Genomic DNA, 23,654 nt, shown 5'->3' with positions numbered 1-23,654 from the left:
GGTGGCCTCGCTCCCGCCCGCTACCCAGCCGGGAACATGGGAGTCCGGCTGCCCTTGCCCGCGGTGGGGTGGCTACCTGGGACCCCAGTCGGGCGCCTCTGTCTGTCTTTCTGCTTCTGGGCTTTCTGAAAAGCTTCTAAGTTCCGGTACCTCTTGCAACTCTCTTCTGTTTAAAGGATCCTTCTTAAAGGTTTGATTTAATTTTCCCCTGGAGAAGCTTTGGTTGAATATTTTTCACAGCTTTACTTCTTCAACCAACCTCCTCTCATCATGCTTTAACTTTTTTGTGACTTGTTTTAACTTGAGATTGGGAGTGAATACATACACATACTGACATATATACAGATAGACAATTATATAAATACATATATATCTCTAAAATTATTTTCCAAGAGCTCATCTCTCTGGCACTTTTCATTGATACCTCTGTCCTTTACCTGTTTGGGATTTGAGATACAGACTCAGTGTGGCTGTGGATTCTGATTGTTTTGCAAATGGTTATTTCTTCAGGAGAACTGGGTTTCCAGCACTCACTAAGGTAAGCTCTAAAACATTGCCTTTTCTGTCCTGTTTTTTTTTAAAAAAAATCCCCCTTTAAAAGTTGAAAATTGCATATTTCTTTTTAATGCAGAATTACAAATAGAACTGTTTTTAATATTAATTGCTGGAGATGAGACGGAGGCTATGGGTAAACATAAAGACACAAAATAGCATGAGAGAAGCTACAATTTAATTGAGGAATGGCTGATATCAGTAGTTTCAGGGCTGCTTATGTAAAATAATCTCTCTCTCTCCTTCTTCCCTCCCCCTCTCCTTCTCTCTCCTCTCTCCAGAAGTCTCTTTTTCTGACTCACTGTGGGTTTGAGGAAATAATTTTTTCTCTTTTCCTTCAGATGGATCTCTGAGTAACTGGGGACTTGGCCTGCCTTGCCCACTGAGCTTGATGGAAGATCAGATGTTGATGAGTTGATTATATTCCACGAAGTAACAGCTCATCACCAGCCAGATTTTAAACTACTTTTTAAGCATCACTTCACCTGTGGACTCTTCTAAATTTTGCTTTTTTGGAAAAAAAAAAAAACCTGGGGTAAGAAGAGGTCATTTTTTAACAAGTTAGCATCCCTTTCCCTCCAAGTTGATGCACAGGATAAGGCCGTGACTCCATTGGGCTGCACCTTTAAATCAAAACAGCAGAAGAAAGGGACAATGGCTCTGAGTGGAAATTGTAGTCGTTATTACCCTCGAGAACAAGGGGCCACAGTTCCCAACTCCTTCCCTGAAGTCGTAGAGCTGAATGTTGGGGGTCAAGTTTATTTCACTCGGCATTCCACACTGATCAGCATTCCTCATTCCCTCCTGTGGAAAATGTTCTCCCCAAAGAGAGACGTGGCGAACGAGATAGCCCGGGACTCCAAGGGAAGGTTTTTCATTGACAGAGATGGATTTTTGTTCCGTTACATTCTGGACTATCTCAGGGACAGGCAGGTGGTCCTGCCTGATCACTTTCCAGAAAGGGGAAGACTGAAAAGGGAAGCGGAATACTTCCAGCTCCCGGACTTGGTCAGACTCCTGAGTCCTGATGAGATCAAGCAAAGCCCGGATGAATTCTGCCACAGTGACTTTGAAGATGCCTCCCAAGGAAGCGACACAAGAATATGCCCTCCTTCCTCACTCCTCCCTGCTGACCGTAAGTGGGGTTTCCTTACTGTGGGTTACAGGGGATCCTGCACCTTGGGTAGAGAGGGGCAAGCAGATGCCAAGTTTCGCAGAGTCCCCCGAATTTTGGTTTGTGGAAGGATTTCCTTGGCAAAGGAAGTCTTTGGAGAAACTTTGAATGAAAGCAGAGACCCTGACCGAGCCCCAGAGAGATATACCTCCAGATTTTATCTCAAATTCAAGCATCTGGAAAGGGCTTTTGATATGTTGTCAGAGTGTGGATTCCACATGGTGGCCTGTAACTCATCAGTGACAGCATCTTTCGTCAACCAATATACAGATGACAAGATCTGGTCAAGCTACACTGAATATGTCTTCTACCGTAAGTACCAAAGGTTCTATTTATTTTTCGTGCATATTGATTCTTTGCACAAATGTATGTGATTCCCACGTTCTGCCAGTATCTAAGAAATATGGTTTGAGATTGCTGTGACTCTTGAATTATAGCTAGAATACTAGAGGTTATAATTTGGCTTGCAAGGCTTACTTAAGGGAACTTTTATCTATTTTTCTAATAAGGTTACAGACTATTCAGAGACCTCAGAAAATCATATATACAAATGACAGTGGAATGGGTAACCATGGAATGAAAAGAAGCATGTGAATCTTTTCTTCTTTCTTTCTTCCTTTCTTCCTTCCTCTCTCTCTCTCCTTCACTTCTCCCTCCCTCCCTCCCTTTCCCCCTTCCTCTTAGCCATAATGTTGAATTGTGATGGTAAAGTTGATGATTACAACTTGGCTCTTTGTCCATGGGAGTTTGGAAGAGTCAGAGTGAATGAAATACTTCTGCTTATCCTTCAGTTGGACTGAACTTTGCTGTCTATTAAGTTAGTAGTTTAAGACTTGCTTTATTCAAGGGCTTTTCAAACACAAATGGGTGTTGCACTGAGTGATGTGGTCTTGGCTAGATGGCAGCACAGACTGTTGAAAGGCCCCCTTTCTCCCCCCAAGTCTGAAATGTGCTTTTATGGGCTTAAAAAAATCTGCTGTTAGATTCTTTTTGCATTTTGTACTGAGATTGAGTTGTACTGCAGATTTAATTAAGATGAACTTGAGATTCCCCTAAAAAGAATTAGGCCCTTGATAATTATCAATCGCATGCAAACACCTTTAGATATCTGCGGGGATAGGAATTACTGACATAAGAGGGAGCTGGAGTGGGACAAAAGGAAACGATTGTACTGACATCTTTTAAGTAGGGTTCTTAGAGGTCAGTACATTTGCCTAAACAAAGACTTACTTTGCAGATTGCCTTGTTTTATGAAATGGCATTATTCTAAACAATAAATTGTAAGTCGTTGATCTCTGAACGGGGAACAGTAAATCAGTTTGTACTGTTTGGTGCTTGATTTAACGGCTGATTTTCAGAAGGCCTGGGAGTTGGGTGCAGTACATTCCACAAAGACTGAGCTTCTAGTGTTCATGTTCAGCATCCTGCAACCTTATTTTAAAGCAAATTCAGGATATAGGATTAAGATTCTTAAATTTCTGTGACCGTAGAAGTAAGACTAAATTTTTGGACTGGTTTTTGCCTATAGTTGTGTTTATACATTTGGAGCTGGTGTTGGAAACTAGTAGAGGGGCCAATGGGAAGCAGTGTTGTGTATCCTGGGTATTTGGTTTTTAGAAGGGAAAACACATGGATTACATCAAGAAGACAGCTTGTGGAGAAAAATTAAATCAGCTCAGGAGCATACTGATGTATAATAACAAACATTATTTGGCCTAACAACCTTATCTATGGCATTTAATTATAATCTATGTTTTCCCCTGTGCCAGAACTTAGTCACTAGGTACTTCTTTTTTCCTTCTGGAGAATGTCGCACTAGTATAGAGCTGAGACTGGTTCTTTAGCCTTTTGTAGAGGAATTGGCATATATCTGTAATTCCATAGAACAAAAATATTTTTCCAAACTTTTTGGGAAAATACATTTTAAAGATTGTTCAAATGTAGGTTTGCAATAATTACCATGTTCTGCAGTTTCCAATATTTGAAAACCTAGCACCTTAAGAAGCTTCTACCAAATAATTTAATGAGGCTATACCAGTCATACCCCTGAAAGGGCCATGCTGTATTTTTAATTCTTCACCTGCCTAAATGAGGCTCTCAATCATAAATGTATTTGCCTACCACTTCGGTGACATTGCTGTGTTCATCAGCTTCATCTGCCTAATGCCATGTCCTCTCTGGCTTGCCCTGAAGAGTCTCTTCTATCCTGATCATATAATTGCTTCCTTCTTTGTTGGATTGCTAAGAGGTTGCTGAGGAACAGTTTGCTCTCCATCTCTCTATGGGTAGGCTAGCACAAACACACAGGGACTTCATACTAACAGTATATATCTTGTGAATCATATACTTCCCTTTGCCACCCAACATCCAGAGCCAGGTATTAACTCTTCCTCTGTCTTAGGACCAATAAAACTGACAGCTGGCTTTCTAGGATGCATAACAGCTTCTGTGCAGCTGCTTAGCCATAATTATTTAATTAGAAGCTGCCAACTGTGCCTATATAAGCATTAATTCATCAAGCTGTTGTGCCCGGGTTAATGGGCCAAAACCATGGGAGGTGCTCTAAAGCAAGGAGTTGACTGCATGCAAAGATGCTTTTCACAGAGGAAATCAACTTCCTCCTGAGTTTAGTAGGGGGAATACACACACACACACACACACACACACACACACACACATTCACATGCACCTACATAGATCCAAGGAATTAATTCCCAGCAATCAAACTTCTCTAATAACCCAGGAATAATACTAAATCACTTCGTCTGTATTTATATCATATTAAAAAATGAGCAAGGAATTAATGCACTGCATATGGTGAGTGATAGTCATGAAGAGAGACCTATTTCTTTCCCTTTTTGAATATTTTTCATCCAACACTTCTATGGGGAATTTGGGAGAACAAAATCTCCTTATCAGTTATTAAGACTTCAGATTGTTATCTTCTTCAAATTATCATGTGGACCTGGAGTTTATTGTTAGCATTTAGTAATTTTGGGTGAGTGTTTTGTTCTTGTAGAATTATAAATAATTAAAAAGTCAACTTGTATTTGAATGTTTGTAAGAGAAAGATAAGAATTGTATTTGTCTATATCACTCACGCACCAAATATGATTTGTGAGATACTGTGGATTATGACTCACTTATCTGTAACCAAAAGAATTAATATGTGTGTTATAGAAACATGGAAAAAATACATCTTTTTGTTTCTTTGTTTTTGTGTGTGTGGGGTGTACCAGGGATCGAACTCAGGACCTTGCACTTATGAGGCAGGCATGGTGCCACTGAGCTAAATTCCTGGCCCCAAAATCTGTTTCTTTAGAATTGCCTTACAAAGTATTTTAGGTATGTGCTTTGTTTTTACTGAAGACAATAAAAAGTTACCTTTTCTCCTTTCCCACCCAATTATTAAATAATATCTCTTTTTATGTATTACATAGAAGATGACATCATAAACATCAGACAGTGCTTCATGGTTCATGTCTAAATAAAGTGAGAGTGAAGTAATTTGGAAAATAGAAGTCTTGAGTTTGAACTAGATACTCAGTAGCCATCATACCACTTAGGAACAAAATCACAGGTGCATGGAAATAAATGAACCCCTTATTTCAAGAGCCATCCTCCGAGGCCTGAGTGGGAAGATTGTTTTGGTTGAAGAGAATAATATACATTTCCTTTAGCTTAGTCATGAGTGAACTACTTCAGATGAATGCCTGAAAGCACTCAGAATTGAAGTCATTTGCCTCTAATAAAACTGTGATAATATGACCACAAGTAGGGAGTTTCATTCATGGGATACTTTACTTTAAAAATATACACTTTGAGTTCTCAAATTACATAAACAGTTACCTACTCCTCATCTTTTCCACAAAAAGCTGATTGTAGGTACATAGCCTTCTTTATTCAGATTTCCTTTAATTTTAAAAGCTTGCTTCCATAAAGGTTTCTAAATTACTCCATATATACAGTATATATCTTCAGTCTTGTTGAATATTATTGGTTGTTGGCAAAAAGTATACCAGGAAATTATTTCTCACTTAGAATTCAGCTGTGTGACCTTGTACTGGGAAGAAATAGATGGTTATGTCCACTGTGAATAATTTAATTGATAACTGACCATAGAAGCTTCAGTTAAAGGGTCTACTTCATAGGAAAACAGGTGAAAGGGCATCTGTCTCAGAAGGATTCTATCTCTTTTTCTACTGATTATTTGAAAGATACTAATAACTTCAATTTTTATTCCTCATAGATATATGAGGTTGGCACATTCAAAATGACACAGCAGAGAGAGTGTAGACAAAATCATTAGTTCTCTGAGGATTGGCTCTGCCAACACTTCCATCTCTTTTTGTGGCTTTTTTGTCCTCTCAGTTTGGAGACTGTCTTTTCCTCCTGCCTCTCAAGTTTTTTCTCCATGCCATAATCAGAACTTGTCAGGAAAACTGTTCTATCATTACACTTAGAAGGAACTAAAGGCATAGTGTTACTTTTCCCAGAAGTATCTGTGCAGAGACACACTTTTAACAGTTGTGGCTCACGCTGCCGCCTTTTACTCTGAAAGAAGTGTCCATAAGGTTTGTAGCCTCATTCTGAAGTCAACCTAATCCAACGCTCAGGCAGATATGGGATAGTAGCAATGCAGGAGTAATGGTACAATTTTTTCTTATTTCTTAAAAATGCTGTGCATTGAGAATTTGGCTCAGTACAGTACAATGCAAGCATACTAGGAAACTATTTTATTATACCACTTTTACAACCATGCCAAATAAGATCTATTACCTGAGCTCAGTTTCTAGTGGGAGATGAATAAAATAGCTTCTTCCTGGGTCTGTGGCATCACTGAGCGAACATGGCAGCAAGAGACATGGAAGTGTGTGGCCGGAGAGGGGAGGGGAAGGTCTTTGATATTGCTGCCAAGTGTCCCGATATGCTATAAAGTATATGATTGGAAAGAGAAGACCCGATATTCCCGACAATCTAACGAGGTTCAGATCTTATCAAGAAAATTAGAAATGGAAATAGCTGAGAGTCCACGAAGCATCATCCAACACCTCCAAATGGAAACACAGACAGAGAGGAATGATTGTGCATAGGCGTGCTCGTCCAAGGCACAGGAAAAGTACCTTCCACGGACGCTCAGTTTCTTTATCACTGTTCAGTGTTGATTTTTCTCTTTGGTTATTGCTGTGCCTTTCACTAAATCCTGCTTTTCTTAATAAATCAGTTGCTTTTTTGTTACAGAAAATTTTCAAATGCAAACAAATGTAGGGACAGTAGCACAGTAAAATTCCATATAACTAACACTTATCTGCAATAACTGCAGTTATCATTACAAGGCAGTTTTATTTAATCTATGCTCCTATTTACTTTTTCTTCCATATGCACTGCATTATTTTTTTATATTGCATTATTTTGAAGCAAATCTCATATATAAATTATTTAATTAATCCACAAATACTATAGTATATATTTCTAAAATATAATGACTTTCAGACTTATACAATGTCGTTATTACATGCAAAATTGTTCTCTATTTTTTAATACCAGGGATTGAACCCAGGCCCTTTATACTGAGCTACATTCACAACCCTTATTTTTAGGCAAAATCTTGTTAAGCTGCTCGCTTCAAGGGCTGGGTTGGAACTTTCAGTCCTCGTGCCTCAGCTTCCAGAGTGCTGGCATTATAGGTCTGTGCCACCACACCCAGTTAATTCTTCGCTATCGTGAAATATCTAAGCAGTGTTCAAACTTCCCTTTTCTCACATTTTTTAAAAAATTGGTTTAACTAAAGGTCTAAATGAAGTCCATTCTTCATATTTGCTTGCTATGTTTCTTTATTCTCTGTCATAATTTTAAAAGTATTGCATATAACATATGCAACAAGTAAAATGCATCTCTCTTACTCTTGCTGATATCTTAAAGTCTATGTGTTTTTAAGAAAGCAGGTTGTTTGCATGTCAGCTATATTAGATTCTAGGTTTTGCTAATACATCTTTATGATGTCTGTGATATCATTAATGCATTTTCCCCTCCCTGTAAACTTGCTACATATAGACTCTATTCTGTAGACTTCGTAAGATTCAGTTTTAATATTTTTGCTAAGAAATTTTATTTGGTGGTGGCAAGTGTATTTTTAATGTGTGTTGGATTGAAATGCCAATGCTATGGAGGCAAGGAAAGGACATTTTTATTGTTAGCTTTTTCATGTTCGTCATCTGAATAAATAGTAGTTGTGTAAGATCTGTTTCTTTATTGTCCAAGTTGATTCTTTTGACAAACAGGTGATGTAAGGCCCTGTTTTCCTTCCAGGTTTTCATAACTATCTCGAATTTCACAACTGTTCTCAACATTAGTCTGGTCTGCCATTAGCAGTGCAGTTAGTCTCTCAAGATGAGACTGGGTCCCATTGATGGCAAGCAGGAATTATTTTGGGTGGGAAATTTCACCTTATGCCTATTCTATTTTTACATTCGAGTATCTTTAGATTCCTTCAACTCTGCTGATGCTCCATTGAATTCACCATCTGTGTTTCCCAAACCTCCTCTTGCTATGATTCTTATCTCAGTAAATAATATCATCAGTTACCCAGCTGCCTGAGGAGGAATGAAACTTATATGGCATCCTTAACTCTTCCTTCTCCCAAGTCACTTTCTCTAATGTACATGTCCTGTTGGCTCTTCTTCAGCCCTCTCAGGTCCACCCATTTCTTTCCATCCCACTGATGCTACCCTGGTCCAGGCTACCAGCACTGTTTTTCTAGATGACTGCAGAGAAATTCAACTCGTCCTCCTCATCCCACGTCCACTTTGGTCTTGTTGGATCAATTCTGTCTGCTGCAGATATGGTGAGATTTCTAAAATGTGAGTCTGACCATGTCACTCCTCTGCTTAAAGTTCTTCATGCCTTATACCTGCTTTTGTATAAACTCCTTGACATAAATTACTGCCCTATATGAAATGACCTTTGCTTTCCTCTACAGCTTCTACTGTTCCCATCCTGCTCCTTTCATTTTAACCTTGCCATAATAAACTTCTTTCAGTTTCTAAATATTGTTATATATTTGTTAGTTTTATCTTTTGTGTGCCTGGTGTTCCTTCTTTCTGGAACTCTGCTTCTAATTGCTTTAACTAAATCTTGGAGGTAACATTTTCTGGAAAGCCTTTACTAGTCCACTGTATCTGGGCAAGGCACCTCTTGCCTTTGCCTCATAGGACCCTATTTTCCTTTTAATATAGCACAGACTATAATGTATTATACTTGTTTATCTACCCATCTCTCCAAATATGAGCTTTATGAAGACACCGTGTCTATATCACATTCATCAAAAGGCCTGGTGTAGCACCAACCACTGATGTAGGGACTCTGTAAATATTTCTCAAAAGAAATTAAAAATGCAAACTGCAGTATTTTGTTATGGTCATAAATACCACCACCTTGAATATACCTTTGCATTATCTCATAATAGAAGAACTGGAAGTCAATGCTGGTGTGATTAATGCTTTAAATAGTAAAAATGGTATTCTTTTACTAAGTGCTAAGTATTTTACATACAAATTGGAATTTTCACTGAAAGCTGGTGTACTCTTAGCACCTGCACAAAGATTGCAGCTCTAGGGAACTGAGAAAAACACTTACTTGCAGCCAAGTCTACTGTGGTCTCCTTTTAGTTGATTCATCCAAGCAGGAGCAAATTGAAACTGGGCAGGGCCGGTGTTTAAAGAAAAACCCAGGAGGGACTCAGGATTCAGAAAAGTGGCACAAAATTGATAAAATATCTCCAGGAGAACAAGAGCTCTACTTGAATACAAAGTGTTCTGTAAGACTTGTCTTCTTAATTTTCTTACTGCTGCAGTGTCCTGTCTCCTCCCTTCTTCTCTTCCCATAAATGTTAATGATCATTCCTTAGTGCCAGAGGCAGTATGAGATGTATGAGATGGTAGTTCAAAGCCTGGATTTTGAGCCCAGGTAAAAGTATGATGTTTGCCCAATAAAAGGATGCTTGAGGTTGCATCCTAGCTGTACTACCCACTGCTATGTGATCTTTAGCAAATTACCTTGCACCTGTGCCTCAGTTTCCTCATGTCAAATGAAAATGAGAGCAATGATATTTGACTCGTAAGGTTGTTATAAGATTCAGATGGATTGATAAATTATAAAGTACTTATAGCAGTTCCAAGCGCCCACTCAGTGTTATAGAAATGTTAATAAGTACATAGACCTCTTGGAATAATGGCGTAGAACAGTCACAGCTTCTTCCTTTGAGTAATTTATCTGATTTTTTTCTGATACTCCCATTGTGTACTTTGTCAAGTTTGTTGATTTAGCATGTCAAAATGAGCAAACCAAAAATATTTAGATGTGTACCTGATAAAAGGAAATTCTGGCTATTTGTTTAAGTGAATGGGAATAAACAAGGTAAATCCTTCAAAAAACTTCAAATTAAATGTGGATGTGTGAGATTACTATGTGCAAATCATAGAGAGAGAGAGAGAGAGAGAGAGAGAGAGAGAAAGAGAGAGCTTCAAAGTTTCATAATTCTTTGTTTCCTCTAGCTGTTCCATAATGAAATCATTAATAGTGGCCTTTTTTCCTCCACCTGCTTTCAACTTGTGGCTTTTCAGAATCTAGGATAATGTGTGATACAATTGAAAATTAAGAGTACAGTTTAAATTATATATGCAGTTACTGTGGAATTACAATAACCTTTTATGAATCTTAGCCTAGAAAGTATTCTTTCTGGTGACAGGAAATGGTTATTGAATATGCCACTGATAATAGAATCATTTAAATTGTTCTAGAAATGAAAACAAGACATTTTGTTTCATACTGTGTGTACCTGTGCATTGTGGCATTAAGAGGAATGTTTGGTAATGGAAGGCTGCTACCATATGACCCATTCAAAAGCTGTCTCATGTGAAGAAATTCACACTTTTCTATTTTATTCATCAACCTCATTCTTAAGCAGTAAGTTACAGTAATTTTCTTACCCCAATTTATAGAAAACTTTTATTCTGAGTAAATCTGATATAATGTGATTATGAGCTAGCTAGTTGCATTGATGAAAATAGAAGGCAACAAATTATACATAATGTGTTGGCAAATTTAAAGAGACTTTCGGGCTGCTGTATATTGTGAACAGTTCATATTTACACTGCCAACAAATAAGAGAAAAGGGGAGCTAAGCTCTGGTAATATTATGCGTGCACATATGTGTGTGTGTGTGTGTGTGTGTGTGTGTAAAAGGGATCTAGGAGCAACAGAGGCAGTTTAGTGATTAGGATAAGGAAAATGGGACATATGGATATTAGTGTGTGACAAAAGCCTGAAATTAAAATCAAGGGGATATTCTTGACTTGAAGAAGTGTTGCAGAGTTCTGAAATTACCTCACACAGAGAAAGAGCTGACCTGCAATGCACAGCACACTGAGCACTGGTGAGGCATCACTGCTAATTTTCTTACAGCTTACGCATTCTTTACATCTGTGGAAGACGTTTTCCTATGGGCGTGTGTCTGCAAATTTACACTGTGACACAAATGGAAAACAGGATTCACTTTTCATTAAATTGCTTTCTAGTCAGCGAGGGGAAATGTCTTTTTTTTTTTTCCTCTAAACAAAAGGATACCTGTGTGGAATTCGATTTTGTTGAGCTTCAACAATACAATTAGAAGATATTAATTCCTATTTGTCCAATAAAGTTATGCTTTAGAAAATCAACAGGTTTACTTGGCTTTTCTGGACAGATATTCACGTAGTATGGAGAGGTCATGATTGATAATATAGTGTGTATATGATACTTTTAACAATTTTAGGGCTGGGGATTTAGCTCAGTGGTTCAGCTGCCTGCCTCATAAGCACAAGGACCCAAGTTCCATCCCCGGTACCAAAAACAAAACAAAACAACAACAACAAAAAAAACAGTTTTAGACCTACTTTGGATCTTCAAAATTTAAAATATTTATTGCATATGTTTGAAAAGACCTTATTGATTCATACTTAGTGAGGAGCTGTCTTACATAAAATACCTTTTTAAAGCATGGCCCACTTGAGATGGGTAAAACATCAAATCTGGATGCAAAGAATCAGGATTCTGATTCATGAATTCTTCGTGTTAGTAATTTTTTAGCCCTTCTCCACAATCCGCCAGGGAAGTGATTAACAATCTGCACAGATGTAATTGAACTGCAGCCTACAGCACTTCGAACTTCCCTTCATGTTCACACTCCACGCGTACAAAAAAAAACGTAGTTAAATATAATCTTATTTTTTAAAAGCTTCTCAACATCTCATCAGGTAGATCTTCTTCAAGAGGTAGATTTAAGTCTGGCCTCAGTTACTTGTTGAGGGTTCTGCTCACTCCCGTCTAGGCCCATGAGAAAATGCGTACACTGTGACCTTGTTCTGCTCTTTGCTTTTGTGTGTGAGGTTCCTGGCCATCTCACAGACTGGCTCAAATACTCGTAGGAATAGTTATCATATACCAACAAGGCGCCTAAGATTGGGTATTCATATATGGTTAATATTCTCACAGAGCCTGTGGCAATAAATTAGATTACTAACTGGGAAATTTCAATCTGGTGTGATGGGGAAGTGTGAGCTGATAAGAGAGGAGAGAGGAAGCTGCTAATCTGAACTCGGGGTGTCCCCGAATTAAACTAGATTCAATATTAATGATTAGCGAGAAGAAAACACTTAAATATTTAATGCATCTCAATTTTAAGATACTGACTGATGAAGTCATAAAAGTTATATGCTAGAATGGCTTAGGAAAACCTTAAGATCATTAACAATTCTGTTGATTCTCATTTAATGTTTTTTTTAAATGATAGTTATGCCAAGATACAGTATCACCCTTTTAAACTCAATTTGCTTTTATTAAAATCTTTATCTTGTAAAAATACACGTGTGTACAAAATCAGAGTTGAAATGCTAGGCTCTATGACTAGTAATTTATTTTAAAGGTGCTTTATAATTGTTTCTGTGGTGTCTGTCCTTTCATGAAGACTCTTAAAATGGTATGTGTCATTATTTTACTTTGAGGATTACTGCTTTACCTTGCCATTCTTATGCACAAATCATTTTCAGGTACTACCACAGTGCTGAACATACAGGAGGAGCCCAATAAGCATTTGTTTAATGAATGAATAAATTCATAACACTATGTTTTAAAGAAAGGAAATGTGAAATGTAAAATTAATTAGATTTGCTTCCTATTTTACTTGATATTTACTTTTGATCATGGATGTATGCTCTGAGCAACAGTAAAAATATGATTGAATACACTAACAGCATCAGATCCATCTGGACAGAAACCTTATCTCCATCACTTTCTATCAGGACATATTTGGGAAAGTGTATTAACTCTTTTGTACCTCAGATCACCCATATATAAAAGCAGGACAAGGAAGCTTCTTTCCTGGCAGTGTTGTGAGATCTAAGTGAAGCTCAAGCCATTTTCCTAGCTGTATTCGTATGAGTAACCAGGCATTTCATCCTCAGGCTCTTTGTAGTTCATCTAGTTCATAGGTATGTTTAGATCCAGAAGGAGAAACTGAGAATACTGATCCTTTGGAGTGGACCTTGCCTATTATTAAAGCAGAAATCAAGCTCCTACTTTCTGGTCTCAGTCTGGACTATCACTGTATACTTCCTGACATCAAAGAAAGATATATATAAATGAGAACCAAGACCTGTCGTGTAAAGGTACAAGATCCCAATAATGAATATAGCTGTACTGTATACCTAAAATGTACCAATAAGCTCAATTAAAAAAAGATGACACTTTCTCAAATGGAAAGACAAATGGAATGACAATATTTCCAACTTTCCTGCTTTTTGATCACCTTGACATTTTTTGCAGAGTGTAAGCCTATAAAGTATTTTATTGGAAAAAAAAGAAAGATATATTAGTCCCACACACTCATTTCTCTAACTCCCTCTTCTTCCCCTCCTGAAGGTGTTCAACTATCTGGAGTGTTCTTGGCCGTCTTTGTAACTGGCTTCCTCTTTTGCGTGTTGAGATTCTACACTTATGTTTTGTCTCCCCAAAACAGTCTCCCCTTTCTGCGTCCTTCTCATCCTTCAAGGTCAGGCCTTCCTGAGTTTCCTTAGGAAAGTGTTCTGATATTGTCCCCGCTGAAGTAGCCAGTGACTTCCCAAATGTTTCTGTACAACAGCCTGGTTATTTCCATGCAGGCACTGCTGTTCATATGACTAATTATTTGCTTGTTTCACTTTTTTGTTCTCTTTTTTCTCTCTGTAGACTGAAAGTGTCACAAAAGCAGGAGCTATATTTTTCCTGCTTTTTGTATCTTTAACACTAGCCTAATGTGCTATGTTGTAGGTACTTAATAAGTTAATTTTTGTCTATCCTTCTCACCCCACCATTTAAAATTATAATAATAGAATTCCCTCTCATGGTGAAGACAACTGAAAAAAATACACATACATACTCACTTGTGTACACACACATGCACATACCTACATAGAGATTTGGCTAGTATGGTAGAAACAAATGAAAGAGAAAAGAAAAAGAAAACTTACACCTAAGAGATGGGATGAGAAATATGGACAGCAGTGAGGAAAATTACTTTGAGATGTCACTTAACCTCTCCAGCCTTCAGGTACCTTAATCATATATATGACAAGGATAGTGAGCCTATTTAATTATCTCATAGGATAATTAGCACATGATATGGTACATGTACAGTGATTATGCTGCCCGATTAGATGTCTGCCATTAAGGCAGATTTTATGTTAGCTTGGCTGACCATCCAGGCAATGTCTTAAGGACGGGTAGCTACAACCAAGGAGAAAGTGATTAAATTTGCTCTTTTAGAAAGTTGTCAGAGCATTTAAACATCAACAGTTAAAATAGGCAAATAGGTTTTCACAGGATCAAAGTTCTAGCATTGTAATTACATAAGACTGAGTAGCATATGACCATGTTATGTTGGGTACATTTTATTTCCTCAACTCCTGGTAATGCTCATACATCTGTGTTATACAGGAATTAGCCAAATGGATAGAAACAAATCCCTTATCTGAGTCCTGTAGACTGTAATGTTGGGTGGGAGCCTCAAATGTATCTTGTATGCTGGGAAGAGTACTTACTTGATTCATAGAATCACAGCATCCTGGCTGAGGTGAAGAGGGGCTTCATCATTTAGTGACTCAGTTTCCTGTCTGTGTGAACAGACTTCAAATGAGGTCTGAGGTAGAAGCCAACATACACAGTCTTTTAAAGCGGCACTGTTTTGATTTGAGTGGGAATTGGGTGCGGGTCAAGTTATCCCATCACCTCTTTCCTTTATTTCCCTTTCTTCCTGGTGGCCTTCAGGGCAATTACAGGAAACCTAAGCCTCACGGTATAGCTGTTTGAAGAAACTCAAACAGTCAATTTTCCTGTTCTTAAAAATAAGTGTTTTGCATTTTTGGTTAGTTTCTTAGCTGTGTGTGGATTTTTACTCATTTTGTTTTCATTTGACTTATGGTTAGCTTTTTTGTTTATTTGCTTTTACACTTTGGTAGACATGATTACATTCCTAATGTGGAGTTGGTACATGTACATCTTTAATTCTTTTTTTTATCCCCTTTCCCCCTAGATTTGATTTGTAAAGGATCTATCTTGCTATTTCGTAGTATCTTTTACTTTACTCTTTATTTATATTTTAAATTTCTCGTATAAGAAAAATCAGATGATGGGCTTTTATGTCTGATTTATCTCACTTATTTTTAATTCTTAAAACAAGTCTGTATGAAGGCAATTATGAGAAAATTAAAGAGCAAAAATAGAGTAATTTTATTTCTATTTTTGGCATATTTAAGAGAAAGTTAGGTGAATTATCCACTTTATATTCTTTTATATCAAGACAAGCAATAGAAGTTATTCCTTTAGAAAAGAGGATGTATAAAATTGTTTCTATGACTGGCTTTATATGCTCACTACCTGCTAGCTTGTAGTTGTTTTTCTATTGTTAATAAAGCCTAAGCCTTGTATCTTCTGTTCGATCGTTATAATATATATTACTTCTAAAGAGCTAAAGGATCTGTGGTAAAGTCTCTGGTAATAATGGTGGTTTGTATCTTGATGTGAAGACTTGATTATAAACCAAAAAACCTGTTTTGGGAGTGTTTGAATATAATTCCTCATACCAGCCATTCTTCAATATAGAGAACAGCAGGAATGCTTTCTTTTATCATAGCTTGTACGTGTTCATATTTTTCATAATCTGTGATTTGCCTTGGAAATTTGCTTCCTTTTATGGGAAAACACATTTTCTTAAAAAACAAAACAAAACAAGACGCAGTATAATCAAATAATTGGTTGCTGTCTTAACTTGCTACTGAAGTCCTCCTGACTTCAGATAGAAATACCTATGAGTATACAGTAGCATATATTTAAATTTTAACATATTAACAATAACCATAAATATCATTGTGATATAACTCTATGTCATATTCTATGTAAAACATTTTTCAGTTAGTTCTTACAAACCCTATATGATGAGAAACTGAGGCTCAGATAGATTTAACTTATTTACTGTCACATGGTTAATGCTTTTTTCAGAATTTCTGTGTAGGAAGAGCTTTGTCACATCTGTATGGTGCTAAGTTTGAGGAAACTTCATTGATCCATGAGAATGGGGTGAAGGTGGGCTGAGGAAGATCAAGTGTGACAAGGCTGAACTTTAAATAATTCTGTGTACGCCAGAGCCTCACGTCACTGCTGTGTTATCTAATAGTTGGTACTAGTAGAATTCAAACCCCAATTGCCCTGACCCCAATTCTGGCAATCTTAACTGTCATGCTATACCTCAGAGGTGCCAGATGGCAGTGCTGTCTTTTTTTGAGCATCAAGCAGCTATTCAAGGGAGCCACCTCACAAGATTAAATAAGAAGCCTACATAAAAAGCCTCTGGCAGGGTGTGTGGATGGTAGAAGGTGCTCAACACAGCTGATTTTCCTCTCTTCCTCTTCAGATTTTGAGACTATGGTCATGATTTTCCCATGATACAGCTTCAAAAAAAATTAAACCAGATTGGGCCCAGATCTGCAAATCTGTCCTCAGTTACCCACACAGAACTTCTGGGATACAATCTCTTCTTCCAGAGACTCCTACGCAGCATTATTTTTAAGAATTTGATTTTCTAGGTACCATAGATATGAAAAGGCACAAGATTTTATAGTACAAAAAAAGATGTTAAAAACCTTTGAAGTGGAATAGGGAGAATTTAGTTTTGTCTTCCTCCACTCTATCAAATACCTAAGCAAAAATAAATTAATTAAATATATATGTATATTTATATTTAAAAGGATTATCAGTAAGTTTCGTATTCTAGAATTACTTTTAGAAACCCAGCCATTACAATAGGAAAGCTATGACCAAAAATGAAAAGTAAAATTTATTCTTAAATTTAAGACCAGTTGATTCTCTTGACCTCTTTCCCTTCTGAATATTGATGAAAATTTTAGAACCTTACAGACAGGGAAGTATTGACTTATTTTTCCTCATTTCTAAATTTTTCTTCCATTAACTGTTTCCTTTTCTCTAAAATGAATTCTAACTGCCAGAGACTGAGTGCAAATCACACTGAATACTTTTGATAAGGGCTTTGTAGATAGCATAATGTTCTTTCTTGCTTGGTGTGGTCATGCACCCCAGTAATCCCAGTTACTGTGGTGGCTGAGTTAAGAGGACAGCAAAGTTTAATTCCAGACTGGGCAACTTGGCAACTTGGCAACTTAGCAAATCAGTGAGATCCTGTCTCAAAAACAAACAAACAAACTAACAAACAGAAAAGGCTGGGATGTAGTTCAGTCCAGAGGTTCTGGGTTCAGTCCCCAGCACCACCAAAAAAATTGCACTCATGTTCATAGTGGTACAGTTTGTAATAGGTAAAACTTGGAAACAGCCTAATTGCCCATCAACTGGAGACTGGATAAAGAATATGTGGTTTTTTAAAAAATAAAATGTAATACTACTCAGCATAAAGAATGAAAAACTAGAGACATTTATAGCTAAAGAGTATAGTGATCATACTCTTAAGTGAGATAAATAGGACATATGTGTAAATATCGAATAATTTCTCTAATATGAGAAACTGAAAATATAAATAAGGATCAAAATGTATAATAGATAATGTGAAATAGGAAGGTCCAAAGGAGAAGGGGAAGTGGGAGAGGTAGGGGAAGGACAAAAAGGGAAAAGAAAGAATATGAGAAAAGGAAAAAATGGAAACAAAGTCTTTGTAAATAAGGAGGGATGTGTGGAAGGGGTTGAAGGGTGGGCAGGGAAATGGGAAAAAAATAAGAACCAAGATATGTTATGTAAAGGTACAAATTCGCAATGATGAAAGTCATATTGTATACCTAAAATGTACCTAAGTTAATAAAAAAATTATATGTATCCTGCCTTTTGAACACTAGAATGTATCATTAAAACACTTAGTAGGCAGGAATTATTTTTCCCATTTTACACATGAGAAAATTGAGACTGAGGAAAATTCTTACTCAGGTTCACAGCTAGTAAAAAAACCAAGATTCAGACTCTGGTCAAGTCTCTCCGACTTTAAACACTGTTAATGTTTTTTAATTGCAGTGATTGTCATTAAAATATAAATCTTTTCTGTCCCCAGTGCAGTATTTTTAAAGCATTTAGAATAATCATGAGAACATAGTAAGTATAAAATGGGTCTTGTTCCTTTGGCTACTGTGAGACTGAGCCCAGAAAAACTCTGTGTTTGATTATGAAAAAAAAATTTGAATCTGTAGTAATATGTAATAATGGTTAAGATTTATGAGAATGGCTTATCTCTGCTGGGCTTTGTACTGAAAGCTTTATGCTTTATTCATTTATTCAAAAATTTTGTTAAACATGTATATACTAAATAGTATTCTAATCATTGAAAATTATGTATTGAATAAAACAAATGTAATTTTCTGTCTTCAAGAAGCTTCTATTCTAGGATGTCTGTGGGGGTGTGTGATAAACAACATAAATAAGTAAAATGTAAATTACATCACGTGGATAAGGAGATTGAGAATGAGGATGGGGTTAGCAGTGTGTGTTATAATTTCAGACAGGAGGGAGAGAAGTCTTCACTGGGGTAATAATATTTAAATAAAGGCTTGTAGGAGATGAGGTTTCAAACTGCGGGTGATCTAGAGGTGGCGAGGAAAACATGAATCAGGGCCTGGAGGTGAGAGAGTGCTGGGTCTGTTGAGAAACAGTATGGGGTGGCAGTGTACCTGGAGCAGGTAAAGGAGACAGAAGAGAGACAGTAGGGAGACCAGAAAGGTACCGAGGGGCCAGGCTCTTTGGAGACTTGTAGACCTTTGTAAGGACTTTAGCTTTGACCCTGGGTGACATGGGTAGCCATTGTTGGGCTTTAAGCTAATCAGGACATGGTCTGTCCTATTTAAAAGCTGCCTGCTATGTGATATTGAAAATTTGATGTAGCTGAAAAAAAAAAAAGAAAAGAAAATTTGACGTATGTATATTTTCTCTCTTTTTTTCTTTTTTTTTTTTTTGGTGCCAGGGATCAAACTCTGGTCCTTGTGTTTGTGAGGTAGAGGACAGAACCACTGAGGTAAATCCCTGGCCTGTTGACCTATATTTTAACAAGCTAGCTGTATTCAACTCTGGCTGCTGTTTTGAAAACAGACTGATGAGGCCAAGGAAAGAAGCAGAGCTGTAAAATAAACAACTATTAGAATTATCTTATTGTGAGATGGTAATGGCTCAGGCAAGGTCAGTGGCAGTAAACATGGCAAAAATGGGCAGACTCTGGATATATAGTGTGGATGTGTTATATGAAAGGAAGGATGGCTCCAAGATAGATTGTGTGTGTGTGTGCGTGTGTGCGTGTGTGTGTTGGGGATTGAATCCAAGGCTTTCTCACTGAGCTATCCACAGCTTTTTATTATTTTTCTTTAATGGTGAGGCAGGGTCTTGCTAGGTCACCAAGTTGTGTGGACCACTTGTAATTCTCTTGCCTCAGCCTCCTAAAGTGCTGGAATTACTGATGTGCACCCCTAAACCCAGCTGACTCCAAGACTTTCAGCCTAAGTGACTCATAAGAATAGAGTTACTCCTAAAGAAGGAAAGGAAAACTGGGAAAGGAATAGTTTCTAGACATAATAGAGCACTTCAAATTCTAGACATAGTAAGGTGGAGATGCTTACTAGACATTTGTGTAAATGTATTAACTAGGAAGTTAAATATTTGGGTCTGTGATTGAGAAAGCTTAAAATAAAAATTTGGAAGTCATCAGCCTGTAGAAAGTATTTAAAGAGACTAATTGATAGTACCAACCAATTAATGCAGTAAATGAATGGAGATCTATTTGACCTCCTGAACTCTCAAGTGTTAAGATTTAAGAGTTGAGGAAGACCTTGCAAAGGAGATCCAGAAAGAAAAGTCAAGTGGGAGGAGAACCAGAAAAGTGTGGTATCCTGGAAATCAAGTGAAAAAAAGTTCTTTAACTAGGAGAAAATGATTAACTGAATCTGCACTGTTGAAAGAGTAAGTTCTTGAGGAAGAGGACATTTGGATATACTGATATGGAGGTCATTGGTGACTTTGATAGTAGCAGTTTCGGTGAATTGATTGAGGGTGAAAGCCTCATTAGAACTTATTTTAGAGACAGTTGAAATAGAGAAACTTGGAAAAGTGAGTGAAAACAGTACTTTTAAGATTTTCTAAGAAGTAGAATAGAGAAATTATTTGGTAGAACAGAATATGAGAATTAGGGGAATTAGAAGAAATAGCATGTTTGTATGCTCATAGGAAAGACTAGTGGCTAGAGGAAAATCAGCAATACAAGAGAGAGACAGAGAAGTGGTAGCTAGAAATTTCTTCGGATAAACAAGAAGAAACAGGCTTGAATGCATACAGAGTTCTTAATTATGAGCTTTGTCAGTTCATACACAAGAATAGGATATATAAATACAGAATAATAATACAGTACTGTCAGAGAGTGAATGAACTATGGAAATGTAGTATTGACCAGGTGGCATAAGGATTTAATTGAAACAAGTGGCCATGCATTTATAGCGAGATCATTCAGTATGGGTGTACAGTTTTCTTTGGCCATGTCCAGTTACATGGTTGCAGGTGTGTTATGGTTTATATCTAGATGTTCCCCCAAGAACTTTATAGGTAGGGGTTTCGGGAAGTGATTGCTTTATGGGGGCATATAGATGACTTGCTATTAGGAGGTGGGGTCTGGTCCAAGGAGGCAGGTCATTGAGGGCATAACCTGGAAGGATATATCTCTCTTCCTGGCTCTTCCCTTCGCTCTCTGCTTTTCTGGCTGAGCAGCTTTTCCTCTACCATGGCCCTAGTCATGCTGTTTCTTCTTTGGAGCTGGCTGACCATGAACTGAAACATGAGCTAAAGTAGACTTCTTCTCCTTTAAATTGTGGATGTTGGATATTCTGTCTCAGTAACAAGAACATGACTAAGACAAGGTAGGGCATAGATTCACATATAATCTTAACCAGTAGACATAGGGCTTTGCAAAACTGAGGCAGAAGAGTTCATGATGTATGCGAGGATGTTGTTAAGACAATTCACCATTGGTTTTAAGCTGAGTAAGAAACCCAATGAGAACACCAAGGAGATGAGGGATAATTGAAAGGTATAAAATCAATGATTTTAAGGTCTTTCTGGGGTCAAAGATCCCTGAGAAATCTAGTGCTGGAGGAAATAAACTAAACCTGGGAGAAGATGAGGACTGAATTTGAGCTTATGGAGGGTCAAATGATATGATTCAGGTTAGGGTCATGAAAGTGGGTGACTAAAAAAGGATGTGATTTTTGACAGAGAGGAATTAGAAGTACTCAAAGATTATTCATGTGGGTATTGAAATAACCAAGAATTATTTTATCTTCACAGTGATTCTGCTACTCTCATTTAAGAGAAAATAAATTAGACTAAGAGTTGGTAAATAGGTACAAAGTCCTCAAGCTAGGAGATAGTCCTCAAATTGTTTAGTAACATTGGTATTTGGATCTGTTTTATGAGTCTCATCTTTTCGCCCATTCTGCAAAATGCCTTCTGTATGGTGTGTCTTACTACCTTTGTGCCATGTCCAATTAAAAGGAGTTCATGGAATTTTCAAATAGTTGTTGTCATTGCTTGACAAATTTTATATATATAAATATATCATTATATATATGTATACACACACACACACACACACGCACACACACACACACACTGTGGATTGAACCCATGCTCTTACACATACTAAACACATGCTTTACCACTAAACTAGCTCACCAACCCTTAAACATTGATTTATTAAGCACCTACCAAAAAAACAGTGCAGTGTACCGTCCTATGTTCCAGGGCTGCAAGGCTAAAATATAATGTATGGAATTATAATTGAGAATTCAATTGCAGCTATTATCTCCCTCAGTATGAAAGTATTTGAATAATTTGAATATTTTATTACATTTTGTTCCTATTATCTTATAAGAGATGAGTAGAGAATAGACAAAGTGCTGATATTAGTGATAAGAACCACACATCTCATAAACTTAATATAATTGAGACTAAGATGGAAATCTTAGGCCTGCTGAAAGAGGGAAATCCTTAACCATAAGTGGATATCATTGGATTTAAGCCAGTTGAGTGAGTTTTCAACTAGAAAAAAATCATAGTTAAAAATGTACAGATTGTGGGAGCTGTATTTCAAAGATACTGTCTAGATAGAGGGTGTAATTAGACACAAGGTATTCTATTTTTATTAGGTAATGTAAATGAGATAAGGTATAAATCTATAGTTTGATTTAGGCAGTTATAACTATACATGACTTCAGAGACCTATGCATGATGTGTGGAACAGTTTTATAATATAGCAATGGTACAGAGCTTGGGAAAAAATAAAGAGAATATGTTTAACTCTGTGTGGATCAGACACAGAGGTGGCAACTCTTAAGCAGTTACATAGAATGCAAAGGAGTTTGTAGAGCACACAGTAAAGGAATAGTATTTCCATACCTCTGGACCAGTAACTGTCAAAGTAAGTAAACCAAGTAGAGCATACTTGTGTTCTGTACCTCACATTTGGAGCATATAAGCAGGGAGAGGATCTGCCTGGCTCTGTCTGGAGAGCTGGGGAAAAGGAAATGGTGAAGCCCTAGACGGTAGAGAGATATGTAGGCACCTAGTAGCCACAAAACATTCCTATCCATGTCTTCATTCTGTCTTTATTGGCTATTTAGTGCTAGCTAAATTTGCTAGCACCGTTGTCTGATGCTTATATAACACTTTATGATGTCTAACTATGATTTGGAGTACCCTTTTCACACTCCTTATAAATTTTTCCTTTTATTTGTCTTATTGAATCTCTATTCATTTATGTGGTATTTATTGAGTGTCTACTGTCTACCAGGTGCATTCTAAATATTTGGGATTCATGATAAACAATTTATTTGCCCATGAAACCTACATTTATAATGAGTGATACAGATTGATATGTAAAGTGATATATAGATATGTTATCTTAAAATTTATTTTTCATACGAATAGTGTTGTTTCCTGTCTGTGGCTTGCAGCCTTCTAGCTTGGCTTTACTCTAATGATAGAGTCTAAGTTGTATGTCCCAACTTTGTAAGTTAGATGAACCAAGATAGTGTTAGTTTAAATCACTTTCTGTGAATACAGTGCATATGGTTTGAACTATAAAGTACTTCCTCATTCTGTGCTATACCTTTGCTCCCTTCTGGTATTAAAAATGTCATCAAATTAAACATTAACTCTTCATTAACAAGAGGCAGCTATTCTCAAGTCTTTGCTGCCAGTCAGTTAAGAGCTCTTTTCCGGGCTGGGGATTTAGCTCAGTGGTTCGGTGACCTGCCTTGCAAGTGCAAGGACCAGAGTTCAATCCCCGGTACCAAAAAAAAAAAAAAAAAAAAAA

General features: G+C 37.1%; 1 protein-coding gene across 5 annotated transcripts in view; it reads left to right on the top strand.

Moving 5' to 3' along the window:
* Kctd16 (potassium channel tetramerization domain containing 16) overlaps positions 1-23,654 on the top strand; it is a 284,549-nt gene that overhangs the window by 31,633 nt on the left and 229,262 nt on the right. For 3 of the 5 annotated variants that reach the window (XM_010627039.2, XM_033766879.1, XM_033766883.1), the window contains one exon: positions 894-2,038. In XM_010627039.2, the coding sequence (XP_010625341.1) occupies positions 1,207-2,038 (832 nt within the window). In that variant the 5' untranslated portion in view covers positions 894-1,206. Of the gene's footprint in view, positions 1-6; positions 539-893; positions 2,039-23,654 lie in introns of those variants that run through there. The other 2 variants (XM_010627038.2, XM_033766886.1) reach the window with 1 other exon arrangement.

Source organism: Fukomys damarensis, unplaced genomic scaffold (assembly GCF_012274545.1).
Source record: "Fukomys damarensis isolate Sample0158 unplaced genomic scaffold, DMR_v1.0_HiC HiC_scaffold_3, whole genome shotgun sequence".
In the NCBI taxonomy this organism is placed as follows: domain Eukaryota; kingdom Metazoa; phylum Chordata; class Mammalia; order Rodentia; family Bathyergidae; genus Fukomys; species Fukomys damarensis.
Note: the sequence above shows the minus strand (reverse complement) of the source record. Positions and strands in the feature narration are given on the sequence as shown.